At 38.3% G+C, this 20,377-nt stretch overlaps 1 protein-coding gene and 1 non-coding gene across 3 annotated transcripts in view; one reads left to right on the top strand and one right to left on the bottom strand.

Moving 5' to 3' along the window:
• Window positions 1-20,377, bottom strand: part of TXNDC16 (thioredoxin domain containing 16) — a 93,386-nt gene that overhangs the window by 51,857 nt on the left and 21,152 nt on the right. For both annotated transcript variants that reach the window (XM_019968118.2, XM_070796895.1), the window contains exons 7-8: window positions 7,790-7,911; window positions 2,915-3,005 (exon numbers count right to left, since the gene is read on the bottom strand). In XM_019968118.2, coding sequence (XP_019823677.2) covers window positions 2,915-3,005; window positions 7,790-7,911 — 213 coding nt within the window. The remainder of the gene's footprint in view (window positions 1-2,914; window positions 3,006-7,789; window positions 7,912-20,377) is intronic.
• On the top strand, window positions 7,235-7,341 carry LOC139185551 (U6 spliceosomal RNA). The gene has a single exon (XR_011569122.1). It is a non-coding gene; the product is annotated as a U6 spliceosomal RNA (small nuclear RNA).

The raw sequence follows: 20,377 nt of genomic DNA, 5'->3' as shown, positions 1-20,377 counted from the left end.
GCAGTTGTTTCCTGATCCTCGCCAACGCCGTCCCCGCTTCGAATTCCCTGGATCAGCCGGGGCTGGTCCCCGGCAAGCAAGCAAGACAAAGTGCTTTAAATCCAGTTTCTCCCATGTTCAATTCCAAGTTCCTAGAAGAAGACATCTCTTTTGCTCAGGTAAGCCCATGGATTGGTTGACTCTAGGTCAGGTGGCCACCTCTAACTTAACAGACTGTGATAAGTATGAAGTAGGGGTAACACCCTTCTTGGCCTATACACAGATACTTTAAGAAGGGAATATGGGGAGGTAGCAGAAAGTACATGTGTCTCTACAGAATGCTACCTCTTTTACTACCCATCATATATACCCTTTTCTTTTCTTACCATTAAAAAAAAATTGTTATTGGAGTTTTGTTGACTTACAATGTTGTGTTAGTTTCAGGTGTACAGCAAAGTGTATCAGTTATACATAAACATACATCCTCTTCTTTTCTCACATAGGTCATTCCAGAGCACACATACCCTTCTTAACCATTTCAAACATACTCAGGTCCAACATAACTATTAATATACAAGATTATCCAAAGTTATCACCCTGCAAGAAGAACAGTACCTAGAACATAGACAGCATTCAACAGATAATTGTTGAATGAGAGAATGAACAAAGCAAAGAAGAAATAAAAAAAACAGATGGAAGAAAACATACATTCATCTCTCCTCCATTAAGTGGTGGGGCTTCCCTGGTGGCTCAGATGGTAAAGAATCTGCCTGCAATGCAGGAGACCTAGGTTCGATCACTGGGTTGGGAAGATTCCTGGAGAAAGGAATGGTAACCTATTCCAGTATTCTTGTCTGGGAAAACCCATGGGCAGAGGAGCCAGCAGGCTACAGTCCATGGGTTCACAAAGATTTGGAAATGACTTAGTGACTAACACTTCTCCTCCATTAGGTGACAACTCAAAGTCAGTTAACTACTTCATCTAGAAGTGATGTCATATGCTTAGTTGCTCAGCTGTGTCCGAGTCTTTGTGAACCCATGGACTGTAGCCCACCAAGCTCCTCTGTTCATGAGGATTCTTCAGGCAAGAATACTGGAGTGGGTTGCCATGCTCTCCTCCAGAGGATCTTCCCAACCCAGGAATTGAACCAAGGTCTCCCGCGTTGCAGGCAAATTCTTTACCATCTGAGCCACTGACTACATATTCTGAATCCACAGTCCTTCCTTACCACATCGGGGCCAAGTATGACTCCTCACCACTTTGTTAGCCATGAATAAACCTCTCCAATGTGTCATATACTAACAAATTTATGAAAAACAGAATAACTGTGTTTTTAATTCTCATTTTAAAAATGGAGACAAGCAAAAATCTTTCCAGAACACTACCATGTTTAGTCATTGATCATCATATAGTCTGGTCTTGCTGAACAGATTTGTAAGACAAATGAGAGGACCCATACCTTGCCGGTAAATATCCAACCCTCTATATTTGAAGCATGTCACTGTTATTAGCAATTATTCATTAGCAGAAAAATAAAGAAGATGATAACAGAAGAGAAAGTACAAACAATCCTCAGAGAAACTGTGGGGCTACCCCAGAATCACCATGGGACTGAGAACAGCCAGGTTCCCCCATCCCAAGATGGAAATCTGGCAGTCTACTCTGGCAGTAGCAAAGAGGCTGTCTAAACTACTGCTCATTGTATCTTGAGATGCAGTGACTAAATATCATAGAGCTTTATACTGCCAGCATGTTTCTCAAATTGTTAAGAATATTAATTCTTATACAAATAGTAAACATGCATCAAAGTTTTCTTTAACTCAATGAGGGAACTAGCAGAATGGCAGTTGAATACGAAGAAGAGGGGAAAAGGAATGTTGGTTGATATTGTACAGAGCAATAAATTTTCTTTGCAAGTACTTCATTCTTTGCCTATGCACTCCCAACAACCCCCCCCCCCCGAAAAAAATCATTTCACTTTATCAGTTTTCTATGCACTAACATCCAAATTTACCAAACTGTAAAATATCTGGGATTTAATTGTGTATAGTTTAACAAATAGTCACTATTTTCTGAGCGGTGAGCAAGAGGACTCATTAAAAACTCTTGCATGGTTTTAAAAGGGTCACACAATCACCCTTTTGCCTTGCTTTGGATTAATTTTCTTGAATAATATCTTGAAGCCAAACTTAAAAGTCATTCAAATGCACTGGTGTTCCTATATACTAAATGGAAGAAAAACTTTACCCCTAGGTTGCCCAGCCAAAAAGAGTCCAAAGAAGGTCTCTACCTACAACTATAAGCTAGAAACTAGACAAGAAAATTAAACATTTAGAAAACACCTGTTCAAAATTGTACTCAAATATATTTAAGATTTTTCTGGTATAGTAACTGATGGAACTCTCAAAGAATCTCTAGAGCTTAGTCATAAAAGCTGTTATTTGATCCCCTAGCTGATTACTGGGGTAGATATATTTCTAAACACATGACCACTCAAGGGATCACATCTGTGGCTTATCCATATTGTCTTGGTTCACCTTAGTTTAACATCACTTCTGTATCTTCAAGCTCATTTTAGTACAGCCCTTGTGGGTCAGCTGGTAAAGAAACTGCCTGCAATGCAGGAGACCTGGGTTCAATCCCTGGGTTGGGAAGATCCCCTGGAGAAGGGAAAGGCTACCCACTTCAGTATTCTGGCCTGGAGAAGTCCATGGACTGTATAGTCCATGGGGTCGCAAAGTGTCGGACACAACTGAGAAACTTTCACTTTCACATGATAGTAATGAAGAAGATTTCAGGTTTCATTTATATATTCACATCTGCTTACGATTCCTGTCAGATTAGTCCACGCTGTAAAAGTACGACAGAAATGCTGAAAACGTAATGTGAAATAGGTGAAACTTAAAATAGTTTACTTATGTGTCTTATACATACCCAATACTTTCCAAAACGGCAATTTCCGTGGTTAAGACAAATTGGTATGTGGTCCCATATACAAAAGCAGCTTCCATGACAGCTCTGTGCTCTAAAAAAGAGAGGGGAGGTGAGAGGGAGGAGAGGTTAGTTTGTGTGATTCTATTTGAATACTTTCCTACACCCTTTTATGCTCTACTATGTTTAAAGAAAAATCTTTTGTAGGGATCCCAGTTGGGAAAATGCAGGCAGTTAAAGAAGTTATAAAAAGTCTGTTCTAGTCAAGTCAAGGTAAGAGCAGAACTAAGAGGGAGTTAAAAATGAGTTATACTTGAAGATATACAACAAATATGTGATATTTTTTTCCCAGTAGTAGGGCAGAGAGTATGAATTCACCACACAACTTTTATATGTTATATTTTATATATGAATATGTCTGTATGCTATTTATGGCTTATTTTTTTAATCAAACTTATTCTTATCTAAAAAGAGACAATTCTATAAGGTATATTTTTAAAATTAACAGTTCCTCTACCCTTGACCCCATTTCCAATTTCCAAGGGACAACTACTTCCAACTTTCTCACTCTTTCTTTAGGTATTTACCTCCAAATCCCTAAATGACACTCTTACACTCTTATTTCCTGTTTATTTGTGTGTGTTAGTATTGTCTACTGACTTCCCACTATGAAAGATGATAAATAGCTCTCTTTTCTGAAACCTCATTTCACAAATGTACACAATTCTATCCCCTCAATTTGCCCAATATAGTTCTAGTTTTTATTAGATCAATAGTCAGTTTTCATATTGTTCAGTTCAGTTCAGTCGCTCAGTCGTGTCTGACTCTTTGTGACTCCATGGATTGCAGCACACCAGGCTTCCCTGTCCATCACCAACTCCTGGAGCTTGCTCAAAATCATGTCCCTCGAGTCGGTGATGCCATCCAACCATCTCATCCTCTGTCGTCCCCTTCTCCTCCTGCCTTCAATCTTTCCCAGCAGCAAGGTCTTTTCCAATGAGTTAGTTCTTCACATCAAGTGGCCAAAGTATTGGAGTTTCAGCTTCAGCATCAGTCCTTCCAATGAATATTCAGGACTGATTTCCTTTAGGATTGACTGGTTGGATTTCCTTGCAGACCAAGAGACTTGCAAGAGTCTTCTCCAACACCACAGTTCAAAAATATCAATTCTTTGGCACTCAGCTTTCTTTATAGTCCAACTCACATCCATACATGACTACTGGAAAAAACTATAGCTTTGACTAGATGGACCTTTGTCAGCAAAGTAACGCTTTCTAATATGCTATCTAGGTTGGTCATAGTTTTTCTTCCAAGGAGCAAGCGTCTTTGAATTTCATGGCTGCAGTCACCATCTGCAGTGATTTTGGAGCCCCCAAAAATAAAGTCTCTCACTGTTTCCACTGTTTCCCCATCTATTTGCAATGAAGTGGTGGGACCAGATGCCATGATCTTCATTTTTCAAATGTTCTCTCCTCTTTCACTTTCATCATGAGGCCCTTTAGTTCTTCCTTGCTTCTGCCATAAGGATGGTGTCATCTGCTGGGATTCAGTGAACCCTTGTAATTTGGAGGCTCAAATCCCTCAGTTCGGGGAAATTTTCTTAAAGCATTCCTTTGACAACTTCTTCATTTCCATATCTTATTTTCCTTTTTTTTCTCACTGCCATTTCCAGGTAGTTATCTTCCCCTCCCTGACCGAATCTTCTATCACTGGAATCACATTTCATCAGATTATTCCACTCACCGCTCTGCCTTGTTGGAGTCATCTACTACCCCACCCAGGGTTAATCCCCTCATCTCATGAAAAATTTAGCTTCTGTCACACTGTCAGGCTCTCCTTGAAAAATCCTAGCCTTTCAGTCCTTGGTCTTATCTGGAAACTCCAGTGATTTCTCTTCAGCCCTGCCTTAACCACTCAGAGCCACTGTCCCACTTCAGGCTTGTAATCATCAATCTGCAAATCCTCCAAATTTTCAATGTCTAGCACATCCCCCCAAAAATAAACACACACACACACACACACACCCTTCCATCTCTGGGTCACTCATCTAGTACATAACCTTAACCTTCCTGAATTTACAGTCTTACCATTTTCACTGTCCTTCACCCACCTCAGGTCCTCTCATCCCTCCTAGTCCAGCTTAAATTCCATGGTCAGTCTTTATAATCACTCACCCGCCTGTCTAGCCAAAACACAGTCCAAGTTAAATCAAACAATTTGCCCATTCTGCACTTACACCCATAAAAATGAATATGACTGGGGGAAGAAAACAAGAACCTGCCAGCATAACCACGCCCATGGTCTCACTTCAGATTACTGACATCAACTACCACTGCTGCATAACAGCCATTCTTTGTTTTCAGGCCTTCTAAAACAACTGGTTCATCTCTTCTTTCCTCACACTATCTGATCACTTTATTTCTATTTCATTAAGAAAATGAATCAATTAAGTAAAACCAAAAGTTCCCAGCATCGTATGTATCTGCCCCCTTAACTAAATTGAAGCCAATATTCTGTCTTCTCTCCTAATACCACAGGTGAATTTTCCACTCTCCCAGCAAAGAGCCACCCCTTCCCCCATTCACTAGATTTCATCTACCCTAGTCTACTCAAAGATGTTGTTCCAATAATTTTTCCTTCCTTTTTCTCCATAATGTATTTTCCTTTTTCCACAAGATCTTTCGTGTCAACATACAAATACGCTTCCTAAAAAATTCATCACTCAGCCCCACATACTGCTCCAGCCACTGCCTCGTATCCTCCTTCCCTTAATAGCAAAATCTTGTATGAGACTCCATAGTCACAGTCTCCAGTTGCTCTCTGCCTATTCTCTTATACCCTAGTCAGGCATTTATCCCTACCACTCTACAAAAATCATGTATATCAAGGGCATGGGTAACTTCATATTGCTAAGCATAATGGCCAACTGGTAGTTCTTATCCTAATTAATCTTTCAGCATCCTTTGATACAATTGCTACTATCTCTTCACTAAAACTCTATCTTCACTTCATTACACACAGGTCATTCCTTCCACCTCCTCCACTGACCTGTGAATGATGAAGTATCTAATGAGTTCAGTCTCTTTTCCATCTAGCCTCACTCCCTTCATGGTCTCCTCTGGTCTCACAACTTTATGTCATAAATGTATATCCCTAGTCTGTATTCCACCATCAAATGCAGACTAGTAATATCCAACTACAACTACCTTGTTGATATCTCTACTTGCCTGTCTAACAGGTATTTCACAAGTATGGTGTCCGAAAGTTGATTGCAGAGCTTTCTTCTCCAAACTATTTCCAGTATGCCCCACCTTAGTTATTAGCAATTTCACCATTCAGGGAGGGAACTCGGGCCAAAATCCTAGAGCCTTGTCTCTGCTATCTCTCTCAATCTATATCCAATATGTCAGAAAATTCAGTACCTCTTACAATTTTAGCAAACTACTGCTAAAATTCGAATGTATTTCCACTGCCACTGCTGCTGATACCCTGGTCCAAACCACCCACCACCATCTCCTGCCTGCATTATTGTGATAACTTCCTGATTTTCTCCCTTATTCTACTATTGCTCCTTCTACTCTATTCCAAACCCAGAAGTCAGACTGATCCTGTTAAAATATAAATCATGGATTTCTGGCTCCACTATGGCAGTGTAAGTCCCTGTATAGTTCATTCCTCTTACTGACTTTAATTACAGACTGTGGACAAAATACAATAACCTGAGGGGCCCTGAAAAGGAAACAATTAATAGGCTGATTGTGGGGTATTATTTTACATGTACATTAAGTTTAAACTATGTAGCCATCAAGCTTTATGTCTGTAAAAACAGAATTTTCCAATAAATGATTTTATTTCATAGAGCATATACAATTTTAAATGTTTTTAACAACATTTTATACTAACATGTCCAAGTTATAACCATTAACATAAAAATCATGAAAGCATAATTACTATTTGTTTATAAAACATTTATAAATTTCTTTATGACAAAATTACCTATTAAGGCTAAGGTGATGTCAAAACTTTTTAAAAGTCAAGAAAAATATGTCATAAACAGCAAACACCAAAATAAAAATGGAAGCCAAGTCAGTCAACAACATTTACCAAATACTATAAACTACTGAATACTAAATCAGGTACCATGAGGACTGTTAGGAAATAAAAACAGTAATAGCAGACACAGAGCACCTACTATATGACAGCAACCTTTTTATTTTTTCAAATTCACTTGGTTCTCACAATAACACTAAGAAGTCGGCACAATTATTTTCACCATCTTAGTGACCAAGAAACAGGTTAAATAAATCAGTTGTGCAAGGTCATGTGCTTGCTTTGGCAGCTCAGACACTAAAATTAGAATGATACAGAGAAGATTAACATGGTCCCTGCACAAGGATGACACACAAATGTGTGAAGCATTCTGTATTTTTTGGGCTTCCCAGGTGGCGCTAATGGTAAGGAACCCGCCTGCCAATGCAAGAGACATGGAAGACATGGGTTCGATCCCTGGGTTGGGAAGATTCCCTGAAGGAGAGAATGGCAACCCACTCCAGTATTCTTGCCTGGAGAATTCCATGGACAGAGAAGCCTGGCGGCCTACAGTCCATGGGGTCACAAAGAGCTGGACATGACTGAAGCAACTGAGCATGCCAAGGTCATACTGTAAGTAGGTGGTGGAACAGGGAGTCTAACCTAGGTGTCTGGCTCCAGAGTTCTTATTCAATCACTATACTATGCTGCATACTTGAAGAAAGAAAATGTAATGGTAAAAGATCCTTTAAATTTATTTTAAAACATTAAGATGGTAGTTAAAATACATTGTGTTAAGTCCTTCAACATAGATGCACAGCAAAGATTAAAGCAAAAGTCGATGAATACCTGGTGTTCCAATGGCTCTGACATATGAGAATGCAATGTTTCTTTTCCCTTTTAGAGCATTTTCTATGTTCTGAAGGTCTCCCAGGGTGGTAATATATTTTACTTCATTAAAAAGAAGAGCACTAAAAAAAAAAAAAGAAGAAGAGCACTGAAACAAACATATATAACTGGTAGAAAAATCTGATAGGCACTTAGTTATTTAATACATATTTTGAGTAAGTTAAAGAACCTAATCAAAAAAGAAATTTAATCTTCTGAACAAACTCTCAGTAGTAAGAACCTAAGAATTTCAATACTGAATTAAAATCACTCTCGAAATCATTATTCTGTCACTGAGAACATCAACCAGGGACAGTTATGAGAAATAACTGCTTATCCTCTATCACAACTACCTCAATATAAACTATACTTACTAACATTCTCTTCTGGCCAAATAATCCCTTACAAACCTCTCAGCCATAGACACGTTTGAGCTCTTCACACGTCTAAACTAAAGCCTTCTTTCCATTGCCTATAAGGCCCTGCATGGCCTACATCTTGCCTACTTCTCCAACATCATTTTGTTCTACCATTCCTCATGTCTACCCTACTTTAGGCAACACCTCAGGGTCTTTGCACACACCATTCTCTTTGCAGAAAGCTATTCCCTCTGCTCCTTCTCATATATACCGCCTCAGCTTAAAAATCATTGACTTAGAGAAGCCTCTCTTGTATAAGTAGGTCTGCATCATTTTCCTCTTCAATTTCATAATATTTGCTCCTTTGTAGTTCTTATCACAATTTATAATTATTCATATATATTTTTTTACTTGTTTATCCCTGCCTCTCTCATTAAACTGTTACCTTCTTGAGGCGAGGACTTTGTCTATTTTGTCAGTATTTCCATAATAACTTAGAATAGAACCTGGCACATTTAATGTATAGATCAGAATAACTGATCACATTAGTTCATTGAAAAGAATCTCCTTTTAAAAACTTCTACTTCTATATAAATTCTCTGTAACTAACAACAAATTCCACTTAATCTCTACATGCATATCTCTGTCTGTATGTGTATTTTTGTTAAGCTAGACTTTATGAATTTTGAAAGTTGTTCCGAGTCCACTTACTTAGTAAGCAAAAATGTTAGTCACTCAGTCATGTCCAACTCTTTGTGACCCCATGGACTACAGCCTGCCAGGTTCCTGTGTCCACGGAATTCTCCAGGCAAGAATACTGGAGTGGGTAGCCACTCCCTTCTTCAGGGGAGCTTCCCGTTGAGGGATTGAACCTCATTGCAGGTGGATTTTTTACTGTCTGAGCTACCAAGGAAGCCCAAGGTTCATTCCAATAAATTAGTCAATCATAGTTTCCTCTTATTGAAAAACATAGCACTTTCCATTAATATAACAATTCTCAAATTTTCTGGTCTCAGAATCTCTTTATACCCTTAAAAATTACTGAGCTCTTCAATGGGTTTGCATTTATGTAGGTTTCATCTATCAATAGTTGCCAAAACAGAAATTAAAACAGCAATTTAAAATGTTAATTCTTTAAAAAATAAAAATAAACACCATTGCACATTAACACTTTTTATTAAAAATAACTAAAATTTTCAAAATGAAAGAAAAGTCTAATAAAAAGAGTGGCATTACTTTACACTTTTGTAAATCTCTGTAACACTGAACTAAATAGAAGACAGGTAGATTCTCATATTTGCTTCTTTGTTCAGTCTGTTGTGACACCACACACACGTCATCTTTAGAAAGTGCATTCATAAAAAAATGAAAGTGAAAAAGGCAAACATCTCAATATTATAAAAATATCATAACTTCAGGGGCACCCTAAAATGGCTGCCCTAAGTTACACTGCTTAAATATTTACCTACACATTACAGATTTCTTCCACTTTTTAAAAGAAATGTGAAACTTAAATTTCTGTAATTCCCAGGGTCTTGTTTTATTTTTAAAAGAAATATTTACTGAGAAGTACTCACTATTTCCTAGATATTTTCACACGTTTTCATTTAAATCTTCAGGTGGCACTAGTGGTAAAGAACCCACCTGCCAATGCAGAAGATGTCAGAAATGCAGGTTAGATCCCTGGGTGGGGAAGATCCCCTGGAGGAGGGCATGACAACCCACTCCAATATTCTTGCTTGGAGAATCCCATGGACAGAGGAACCTGGCAGGCTATGGTCCACAGGGTCACAAAGAGTCAGACATGACTGAAGTGACTTAGCACATTTCTTTTTTTTTTTCTTTTTATTTATTTATTTTTTTAATTTTATTTTATTTTTAAACTTTACATAATTGTATTAGTTTTGCCAAATATCAAAATGAATCCATCACAGGTGACTTAGCACATTTAAATTCTCAATAATATTCTTGGGAAATTTCTTATTACACAAACACACACACACACACACAGAGGAACATATATACAGACACACAGAGGAAAGAATCTCAGAGGTTAAGTAACATGCTCCAAGACATACCAGGAGTCACTGGTAGAGATTTTCAAACCCAGGTTTTCTGACACTTTGCCTGTAACTTTCTAAACTGTTATTACTGACCCCTCATAAATGGTAGGACTTCCCTGGTGGCTCAGATGGTAAAGCGTCTGCCTACAATGAGGGAGACCCGGGTTCAATCCCTGGGCCGGGAAGATCTCCTGGAGAAGGAAATGGCAACCCACTCCAGTATTCTTGCCTGGAAAATCCCATGGATGGAGGAACCTGGTAGGTTACAGTCCAGGGGGTCGAAAAAAGTCAGACATGACTGAGCGACTTCACTTTCACTTTTCATAAATGGTAAGCCAGGTAAAAAGAGAGGCAATTAATAAATAGCAAGAAAGTCTCAGTGGCAATCTGGGTTACTGGCTGCTTATACATTTTGGCTAGCAAGACCAGAATTACCCTCAAGTTACTTCAAAATCACTGGGAGGCACCATCTAGTGAACGTAATCGGACTGCCATGTAAATTCTTCTTGGGAATTACATCCATCCATTTACCTTTACTGCTCTAGAAGCAATTTTTTTTTTTTTTTTTGCTTCAAAAACCAAACCCAGGAGTAGAAATCTAACCTTTTCCTCAAAAACTGTAAAGTATAAATTAATAAAAGCCAGTGTTTGGGGGGACACTTCCCACATGTCAGGCATAGTACTAAGTATATTATAAGTAGTGGCAATTTATCAGTTTGGGACTGACTGACGCTCTTGCTTCAGAAATTCCCAGTTTTCTGTCTTCATGGTGAGCAAAGTCCAAGTCCCCTCATACAAGCTGATCATTTTGTAAATTTGCCTTTCCAGGTTCTCTGCTGCTAGGCTGTATGGCCCAGAATCACTTGTCTGACATCCTAAACTGGGAGCCAGTGATGTAAAGAATCAGGGACGGTGCAGAATTATTTCCAGAAGCAGTGGCAGCAAGAGTCAGCTTCAAAGGCAGGAATGACAACACTGCTAACGACAGCCGCAGTGCCAGCAATGCAAAGCTGTGGCATTTGATGGCCAGCAGAGATGTAGCAGTCCTCCCGAGACTAGCTCTGTGTCATGACCATGACTAATTCAGAGCCACATAAATCTGAGTCCAGCTCTCCAACCCTTCTAGTGAGACTGAGAATCCCTATATCCTCTCCAAATTCTTTTCTGCTTAAGCCAGTCAGACCCAGATTTGGGGGTTTATAACTAAGAACACCCAGGTACGCTCTTAGTCTTGCTTAATTTTCATGGCAACCATCTGAGATCAGTACTATCATTAACTCCATTATGTAGAAAAGGTCATGGGACTTAAAGAGGTCATCTTGTCTAAAGTCCCAAAGCTTATTATTATTAAAGAGTCATTATTCACAAGGTAGGAGGAGGAGAAAGGGAGGACAGAGGATGAGATGGTTGGATGGCATCACCAACTCTATGGACATGAGTAAGCTCTGGGAGTTGGTGATGGACAGGGAAGCCTAGTGTGCTGCAGTCCATCAGGTCACAAAGAGCAAGTGAGTGATCCACGAGGTAATAATAACCTAGTTTTGGTTATGACATTCATATTCTCATGATCTCTGGGATTATTCCCAATGGCTTCCTAACTTTAATATATTTTTAAATGTTAATTTCCAGAATATACGGACACTTAGGGATCTCTAGGATCCATTCCACGAGCCAGTGCTCCTTTACTCCAGTTCCAAGGAGGAGAAATGGGTTAAAGGAAAAATCTGTCTTAGGATTTTCCTGCTCCAAAGATGCGATAAAAACACGTGAGCCTGTTCTGACCTGGGGGCTCTTCCTGCCCCAGAAAGGCCTTCCTTTCCCTTGGCATACTCTTGCTGAGACTCTCCTAATACAACCACTAGGCACATAAAATATATGGTCAAGACTTCAGTGGGTGTCAGAAAAAAAAAAGGCGTTGGTGGGGGCGGGGGGACTCAGGAGTCTACTCTACCCTGCTTTTAGAGCAGCAGGTTGCTTAGCCTTTTTTTCAGGAAAAAACCCCACTTTTTATTATGTTCTGTCACTATTCAAATTCTAAAAAAATTCAATAAAAAGGAACAGTTACCTTCTATTTTACCAAAACTCTTAGGGCAAAATGAAAAAGAGGGAGTAGGGAAAAGAGGGAAACAGCGCGGGGAGACAGACAAATTACTTTATCTAAATTAATTACAGTTGGCCAGTGGGTTCTGCATTCACAGATTCAGCCAACTGTGAATGGAAAGTATTCCAAAAAAATAATTCCAGGAAGTTCTAAAAAGCAAAACTTGAATTTGCCATATAATGATACCTATTTACACAGCATTCACACTGTATTAGGCTAAGTAATCTAGAGATGATTTAAAGTTTACAGGAAGGTGTGCATAGGTTGTATGCTAATATGTAAGGGACTTGAGTATCTGAGGATGCTGGTATGGGGGAGAGGGGGTCAGAAAGGGAGGGGGGTTAGGGGGTGCTGAAACTAGTCCCCCTCAAATACTGAGGGATGACTGTATATTACACAAGGCAGATCCATGTATAAAATGAAATATCCCAAATACTTCAACATTTTCTAAATAATACAATTAAAAAAAAAACTGAAGCCAGTGAAACGTGAATTGAGAAAACAAGTAATAAAGTTCAAAAACATCAGGAAGGGAGCAGCCTGGCTCAGGAGTTTTAGAGGAAGATATTTCCAGTAGGATCTTTCTCCAAAGCATCAGTCTTGGTCTTTTTGTCATATGTTATACATTCTCCTCTCGGAGAAGGCAATGGCACCCCACTCCAGTGCTCTTGCCTGGAAAATCCCATGGATGGAGGAGCCTGGTAGGCTGCAGTCCATGGGGTCGCTAAGAGTCGGACACGACTGAGTGACTTACACTTTCACTTTTCATTTTCATGCATTGGAGGAGGAAATGGCAACCCACTCCAGTACTCTTGCCTGGAGAATCTCAGGGACGGCGGGGCCTGGTGGGCTACCATCTATGGGGTCGCACAGAGTCAGACACGACTGAAGCGACTTAGCAGCAGCAGCAGCAGCAGCAGCAGCAGCAGCAGCAACAGCATACATTCTCCTACTGGCTTACCACTTAAAAAATTCTTATCACCAGAAATAATCTTACAGGCTTGTAACATAAGATTTCTGCTCCTCTAATTTTTAACAACCAAAAAGTGAAGCTTCCCATTTCATTCTTCCACCAATCCGATATTTTCTGAACACATAACACATGTCACACACGATGCCATGCTCTGGTAGAAGGATTGTGTATAAGAGGGCACACTCTGAGGATACAACCATTACTACCAAAACAGGATGCTTGTGGTGATAGAGGTGGATGTGTGTTTATAATATTAGTTACTACCAAATTAACAAAGAGCTGTGAGGAATTCAAATCTAAGACAAGTAATTATTTTATTACAGTTTCTCCCAGTATGTCACTATCAAACAGGAACCCAGGTGACAATACTGGGTAGGAACAAATCTGATAGAGATAAAGGATTTAACAATAGCTCACAACCTATCAGAAGGGACCAGCCTGGGCACAGCTCAGGAGTTTTAGAGGAAGACACCTCCAGTAGGATCTTTCCCCAGAGGCTCTATAGCAACATCACCTAAAGTCGCAGTACCCAGGCTCTGCAGTAATGCGTTAAAAATAAACTGTTAGCAGAAATTATGATAGTTGAAAATAGTTCCCATAATATCTGTATGATTGTCAGGAGTATATTAACCTTAAGAGGAAAGAAACCTTCCATTTGACTAAATATTGCCACAAGAATATCAATTAGCACACCTTAATAAAGAGTTAATGAGATTTAAGTGTTTCTCTGCAGCACTAGACAATCTTTCCTTTTTGGATCATTTGATAAATTTCTAGACATCAATAATGACTAGTAGGGGAAATGGCCTTTATTGGCATTTAGACTGTTTACCATCTGAGCCACCAGGGAAGCCCACCTTTGAGATTACAGTGCCTCAGTCTCCTATATCTCTATCTGACTTGCCTCAGGAGTGTTACATAAGGTTTTCTCAATCAACAAATAAAGATTAATTGTTACTTAGTGAAGTAACACTAAATATTATCTTTTTCTAAATATTACCTTTCTTAATGCCATCTTAAAGCTGGGAAGTGAAATTTTCCTTACAGTTACCAAACTTTTTGACTATATATATTTTAGAAAATAGAGCTAAGAATTCTTAGACTCTAAACCTATAATCTTACCTCTATTTTAAATTTTATTTATTTTGCACATTTTAACACTTTGTAGGACTCAAAAAGTATCTGCAAAGTTGAAGAGTGAAAAGTCTACCTCCAATTCTCTCTTCCCATCCTAGCTTTCCCATTCCATTTCCATAAACCAATCATCAGTTTCTTGTGAAACTTTGAAATATTTATACTAAATACATACAAGAACTGAAGAGCCTCTTGATGAAAGTGAAAGAGGAGAGTGAAAAAGCTGGCTTAAAACTCAACATTCAAAAAATGAAGATCATGGCATTTGGTCCCACCACTTCATGGCAAATAGATGGGGAAACAATGGAAACAGTGAGAGACTTTATTTTCTTGGGCTCCAAAATCACTGCAGATGGTGACTGCAGCCGTGAAATAAAAAGACGCTTGCTTCTTGGAAGAAAAGCTATGACCAACTTAGACAGCATATTAAAAAGAAGAGACATTACATTGCCAACAAAGGTCCATCTAGTCAAAGCTATGGTTTTTCCAGTAGTCATGTATGGATGTGAGAGCTGGACTATAAAGAAAGCTGAGTTCCAAAGAATTAATGCTTATGAACTGTAATGTTGAAGACTCTTGAGAGTCCCCTGGACTGCAAGGAGATCCAACCAGTCAATCCTAAAGGAAATCAGTCCTGAATATTCATTGGAAGGACTGATGCTGAAGCTGAAACTCCAATACTTTGGCCACCTGATGCAAAGAACTGACTCAGTGGAAAAGACCCTAATGCTGGCAAAGACTAAAGGCAGAAGGAGAAGGGGACGACAGAGGATGAGACAGCTGGATGGCATCACCGACTCAATGGACATGAGTTTGAGCAAGTTCCGGGAGTGGGTGATAGACAGGGAAGCCTGGCATGCTGCAGTCCATGGGGTCTCAAAGAGTCAGACACAACTGAGCAACTGAACTGAACTGAAATGCATACATGCTATAAATATATATTATATATGCCTCTGTTAGAAGACTATTTCTCCTAGATATCTCAGTGTTCCTGTACAGTCCAGCTCTCCTGAAGATGAAAACTGATAGGACACAAAGATGGAAAATGTCTCCTCTTAATCTTGTCTTCTTTTCTCTGGAGCCATCTGCTTCCATTCAAAGGTAATAAAATCTTTCTTATCTCCCCTGGAGCTACACTCTTATATTTAGGGACAGAAACCTTTATCTCCCACCCCAAGCTATTTACTTAAATTCCAGAGAAAAAGATAAGTGCTTTATCTCTAGAAGGAAAAAGTAGATATGCCAGCTCCTATATAAACTCAGAGATTCATAATTTAAGCTCTTCTCCAGACCTTGCTGTAAATACAGATGTTAAGAATACAGCGTTCACCTTGCAGCTCTGTGGAGAACTGGATAAAGCAATCCAGTACTATCACGTTACTCTGACTGCTGTTATTGCTGTGTGTGATCGCCGATTCCAAGACTTGGCATTTCTACATGTATATACGTAAGGAGGGTAACATCGAAGACCCTTCAGAGTTTTAGACTCTAACACTTCCTTTCTTATACACACAGAACTCTGCTATACTCTAAACACTTGGTTTATGTCATTAATATATCCTGAAAAATCAATGTGTGAAAAATCTTAATAGACCATTAAGTCAACATACTTTTAATCACTGATGTTTTAGGAATATTTTAAATGTCCTACCAAAAAAAAAACTCCATGATTTAACTGGCCATTATGGTTCAAAAATACGCAGTTCTATAACTATTTAGTGTAGGATTACCTTAGTTTACACTTTTTATTCTAAGATTTTACTAACTCAATTCTTTCTCTAATTTCTGAGACTAAGAAATTGTCTAAAACCTTAATCTTTTCTATTTCAAGTATAAATAACTGTAGATTACTAATCACATACAAATGTATCAGTATGTGTGTATTAGGGATAATGGAAGAAAAGAACCCATTTACAATAGGAATAGAAGACATAAAAAATGCCTAGTAATAAATTTTACTGTCCAAGCATACACAAAGAAAAAATTAAAACACTACTTAGAGGATACACAACTTGAATAAATGGAAAGACATCTGGTTATGGGATGGGAAGATTCATTCAAAGATGCCAAGTATCCCTAAAATAACTTATAAATTTAATGCCAGTAGGATTTAGTCAGGGAGAAGAAGAAATTGGACAATCCAATTTTAAATGTCACATGTAAATAGAATAAAAATGTAATTCTAGAAAAAGAAACATGAAGGGACCTGGATCTTTCGGATATGCTGTGTTGTGCTGTGCTTAGTTGCTCAGTCGTGTCCAGGATCTTTCAGACAGTATATTATAAAGCCTCAGTAATTAAGATAACAGTAAAAAAAGAAAAAAAACAAGACAGATTAATGAAACAGAAAGTCCAAAGTAGGCCCAAATATATATGAGCGTTTAGTATAAAAAATGGCATCTTGAAAACTGAGATTAATCTCAGTTCTGTTGGGATAACTATTTAACCACCTGATTACTATATAGCTAAGTTCATTGCTCATACCATTCACCTAAATTCCAAACAAAGCCAAGATTTAAATGTAAAAATGAACCAGTAAGACATTAAGAGAAGAAATACACCCACATAAATAGAATCTGATCTTTGACAAAGGAGCAAAAGCAATTTAGTGGAGAAAGGCTAGACTTCAAAAAAGGGTGCTAAAGCCACTGGATATCCACATGCCAATAAGTGCACCCAGACACTGACTATACACCTTTCACAAAAAATAACTCAAAATGGAGCAGAGACCTAAATGTTAAGACATGGAAGAAAATCTTGGTGACCTTGGATTTGGCAATGAAGTTTTAGATACAACCTAAAACATGATCCATTAAAAAAATTATAGAGTTGGATTTCATTACTATTAAAAATTTCTGCTCTACAAAAGACACTGTTAAGAGAATGACGAACAAGCCACAGACTGGAAGAAAATATTTGCAAAACATATATATCTGATAAAGGGCTTGTATCCAAAATATATAAAAGAACTCTTAAAGGGAGTGTATCCAAAATATATAAAAGAACTCTTAAACTCAACAATGAGAAAAAAAGAGAAAAAAAAAACATTTACAATATGGGCAAAAGATCTGAGCAGATACCCCACCAAAGAAAATATACAGATGCCAAATAAGCATATTAAAAGATACTCAATATCATATGTCCTTAGGAAGTTGCAAATTAAAACGAAATACCACTACACACCTAACAGAATAGCTACAGTTAAAAAAAGAAAGAAGAAAATTAGCAATACCAAATGTTGGTGGGGATGTGTAGCAGCAGAAACTCATTCGACGTAGGTGGTAATGCAAAATGATACAGTTTGGAGACGGTTTGGCAGTTTTTTACAAACCGAATCAGTCTTAAAATATGACTGAGAAATCATACCCCGAAGATTTAACCCAAATGAGTTGAAAAACCACATCAATAGAGAAAACCTACACACGAGCTTTATAGCAACTTTAATGATAACTGCCAAAACTTGGAAGCAAGCAAGATGTCCTTCAACAGGTGAAGAGATAAACAGTGGTATATCCATACAATGGAATATTACTCAGCAATAAAAAAGAAATGAGCTACCAAGCCATGAAAAGACATGCAAGAATCTTAAAACATACTGCTAATTTTATGCAGCAGCCAATCTGAAAAGGGTACATGCTGTATGATTCTGAAACTGAGCCCCCTCTAAAATCAAGTCCCCCTGACAACTTTATGATTAACTTCTATATCCAAAACTGTATTCCCTTTCTTGTGCCCTCTGACCTCAACTCTGTGCTAACTGAACAGTAATCAACAGTCAGATGACTAAAGTTGCTGTTGCCTATAACACTGTTAACATACTAAAATTGCTGTCATGGATAACTTATCATTAACTTACAGACTCAGGTTTTTTCTCCAGGGCAGGATGAGCTATCAGACCTCCCCACCTCCCCAACACCACCTCCTGGGGTCATGGTCCACCCAACCAGATGTTAGTAAAATGTAGGTATCCTGACTTCTGAAACTACAAGTAAGAAATGTCACAGAAATGTCACTAGACAATGAATAACCCCAGCTTCTCTGTTCTTCTCCCCCAGCTCCTAACTCAGAGACCAAATTGGAGTGGACCTGAGGTTTGTCTCCCACTCACTTGCTCAGCAGCCTGCAATAAATCCTTACCTTGCTGCAGTCACTGTCAGAGCTTGGCTTTCTGTGAAACTCTGACACATGAGCCCTTTTTCTGGGTTACAGTTCTATCTATATGACACTCAAAAAGGTAAAACTATACAGTAAAAATATCAGAGGTTGGGGAGTGGCAGAGAAGGATAACTAAGAGGAGTGCAGGGGATTTTTAGGGCTGTGAAACTTTCTGTTTGATAAATAACGATGGATACATGTCATCATACATTTGTCAAAACTCATAGAACTACACAACAAAGAGTGAATCCTACTAAAAAGTATGCACTTTGGTTAATAATAATGTGCCAATATGAATTCATCAACTGTGACAAAGGTGCCACACCAATGTAATACGGTAACAGAGGACACTGAGTACAGAGGAGAAATGAGGAATTCTCTGCGTTGTCTGTTCAACTTTCTGTAATCCTAAACCTGCTCTAAAAAACATCTGTTAAGTTTTTAAGTGAATTCCTTTGTAACAAAAGCAAAAGGGAGACGTTGGTACAACTTAAAATCCGGAAGTTAAAAGAGAAAAGATAAATTTGACCTGATAATATTTTCAAAGAAACCACACAGTAAATATATTTCCATGAAATCAAAATCTTTTAATAATACGAATTTACCCTCAGTTTCATTATTATATTTTTCACCCCAAAAAGTTCACATACAGAGTTTTTACAAAGTGGTATTCTGGCAGTTGATATCATAATGACACTGCATATTAACACTCTGTATTGAAGAGGTATCATAAAAATCGCATGGCACATTATTTGCTAAGAAGTAGCATAGTAACAATTGGGAGAAGGTTCCTAGGTTTACTGTACTCTACTTGACGGCTTCTATGGTACTCACAGTTGTATCTCAGGATTTCTCAAGTGCTGCCCCACCCATTTTTCCCTTTCCTAAAAGGCCACAAAGCTTGTGGACGAAAAAAAAAAATAAATAAATAAATAGGGAAATTCAAAAGATAAATCACAAACAGGAAAATGTACAGTTTCTATCTCCTTTATATACAGAAAGTACTTTGCAATTAATAAGAAAGTTCAAAATGTGATAGAAAAAAGGGCAAAAAATATCCAGCAACAAGTTCAGTTTCATTTCTATGAATAGTATGCAACTGAAAAGAGTACAAGAGAGAAACTGCTTGCCAGGAACTGGGTATTTCAAACTGATGCTCTTAGCACAAACAAGTAGGATGATGGCTTAAGAGACATTCTCTTTCTTCGTGGAGGAAAAAAAAAGTACAGCTCTGATATTGCATACTATTTATTTAGCACAGTTCTTCAAGATCCTACATATCATTACTGAAAATTTTTGTAAATTACTGTATTCCACAAGTCATTTTTCTTATGCTTTAAACAAAAATGAGGACATTGCATCTTTAGAATTCTACTTTCCTGATATTTCTTTTTTTTTCTGCCCAGTTTCTTCCTCCTCTATATGTTTGTTCTGTCCTAGAATGCTCCCTAGATGACCTACATGTTGACAACACTCCTTAGGAATGCAAATTCCTACAACTGCCTACTGGAGACTCAGATAAGATGAGCATCTGACTTATTAAACTAGACTTATTTTTTCCTGTAACCTTGCCCTTCTTCCTTTGCCTATCTCAGATGGTGATCAGATCAGCATCTGATGGGGTAGAGTGAGGAGGGAAGGAAGGAAAAGAAGAGATCAGGGATTATTCAAATTAATCGCTACCAAATTCAGTTAATTTCACCTCTTAGAGGGCTTTTCTGAGAAGGTAATGGCAACTCACTCCAGTCCTCTTGCCTAGAAAAT

The sequence above is a fragment of the Bos indicus genome, chromosome 10, assembly GCF_029378745.1.
Source record: "Bos indicus isolate NIAB-ARS_2022 breed Sahiwal x Tharparkar chromosome 10, NIAB-ARS_B.indTharparkar_mat_pri_1.0, whole genome shotgun sequence".
Lineage (NCBI taxonomy): Eukaryota > Metazoa > Chordata > Mammalia > Artiodactyla > Bovidae > Bos > Bos indicus.
The sequence above is the reverse complement of the archived record's forward strand: the minus strand, read 5'-3'. Positions and strand labels throughout refer to the sequence as shown.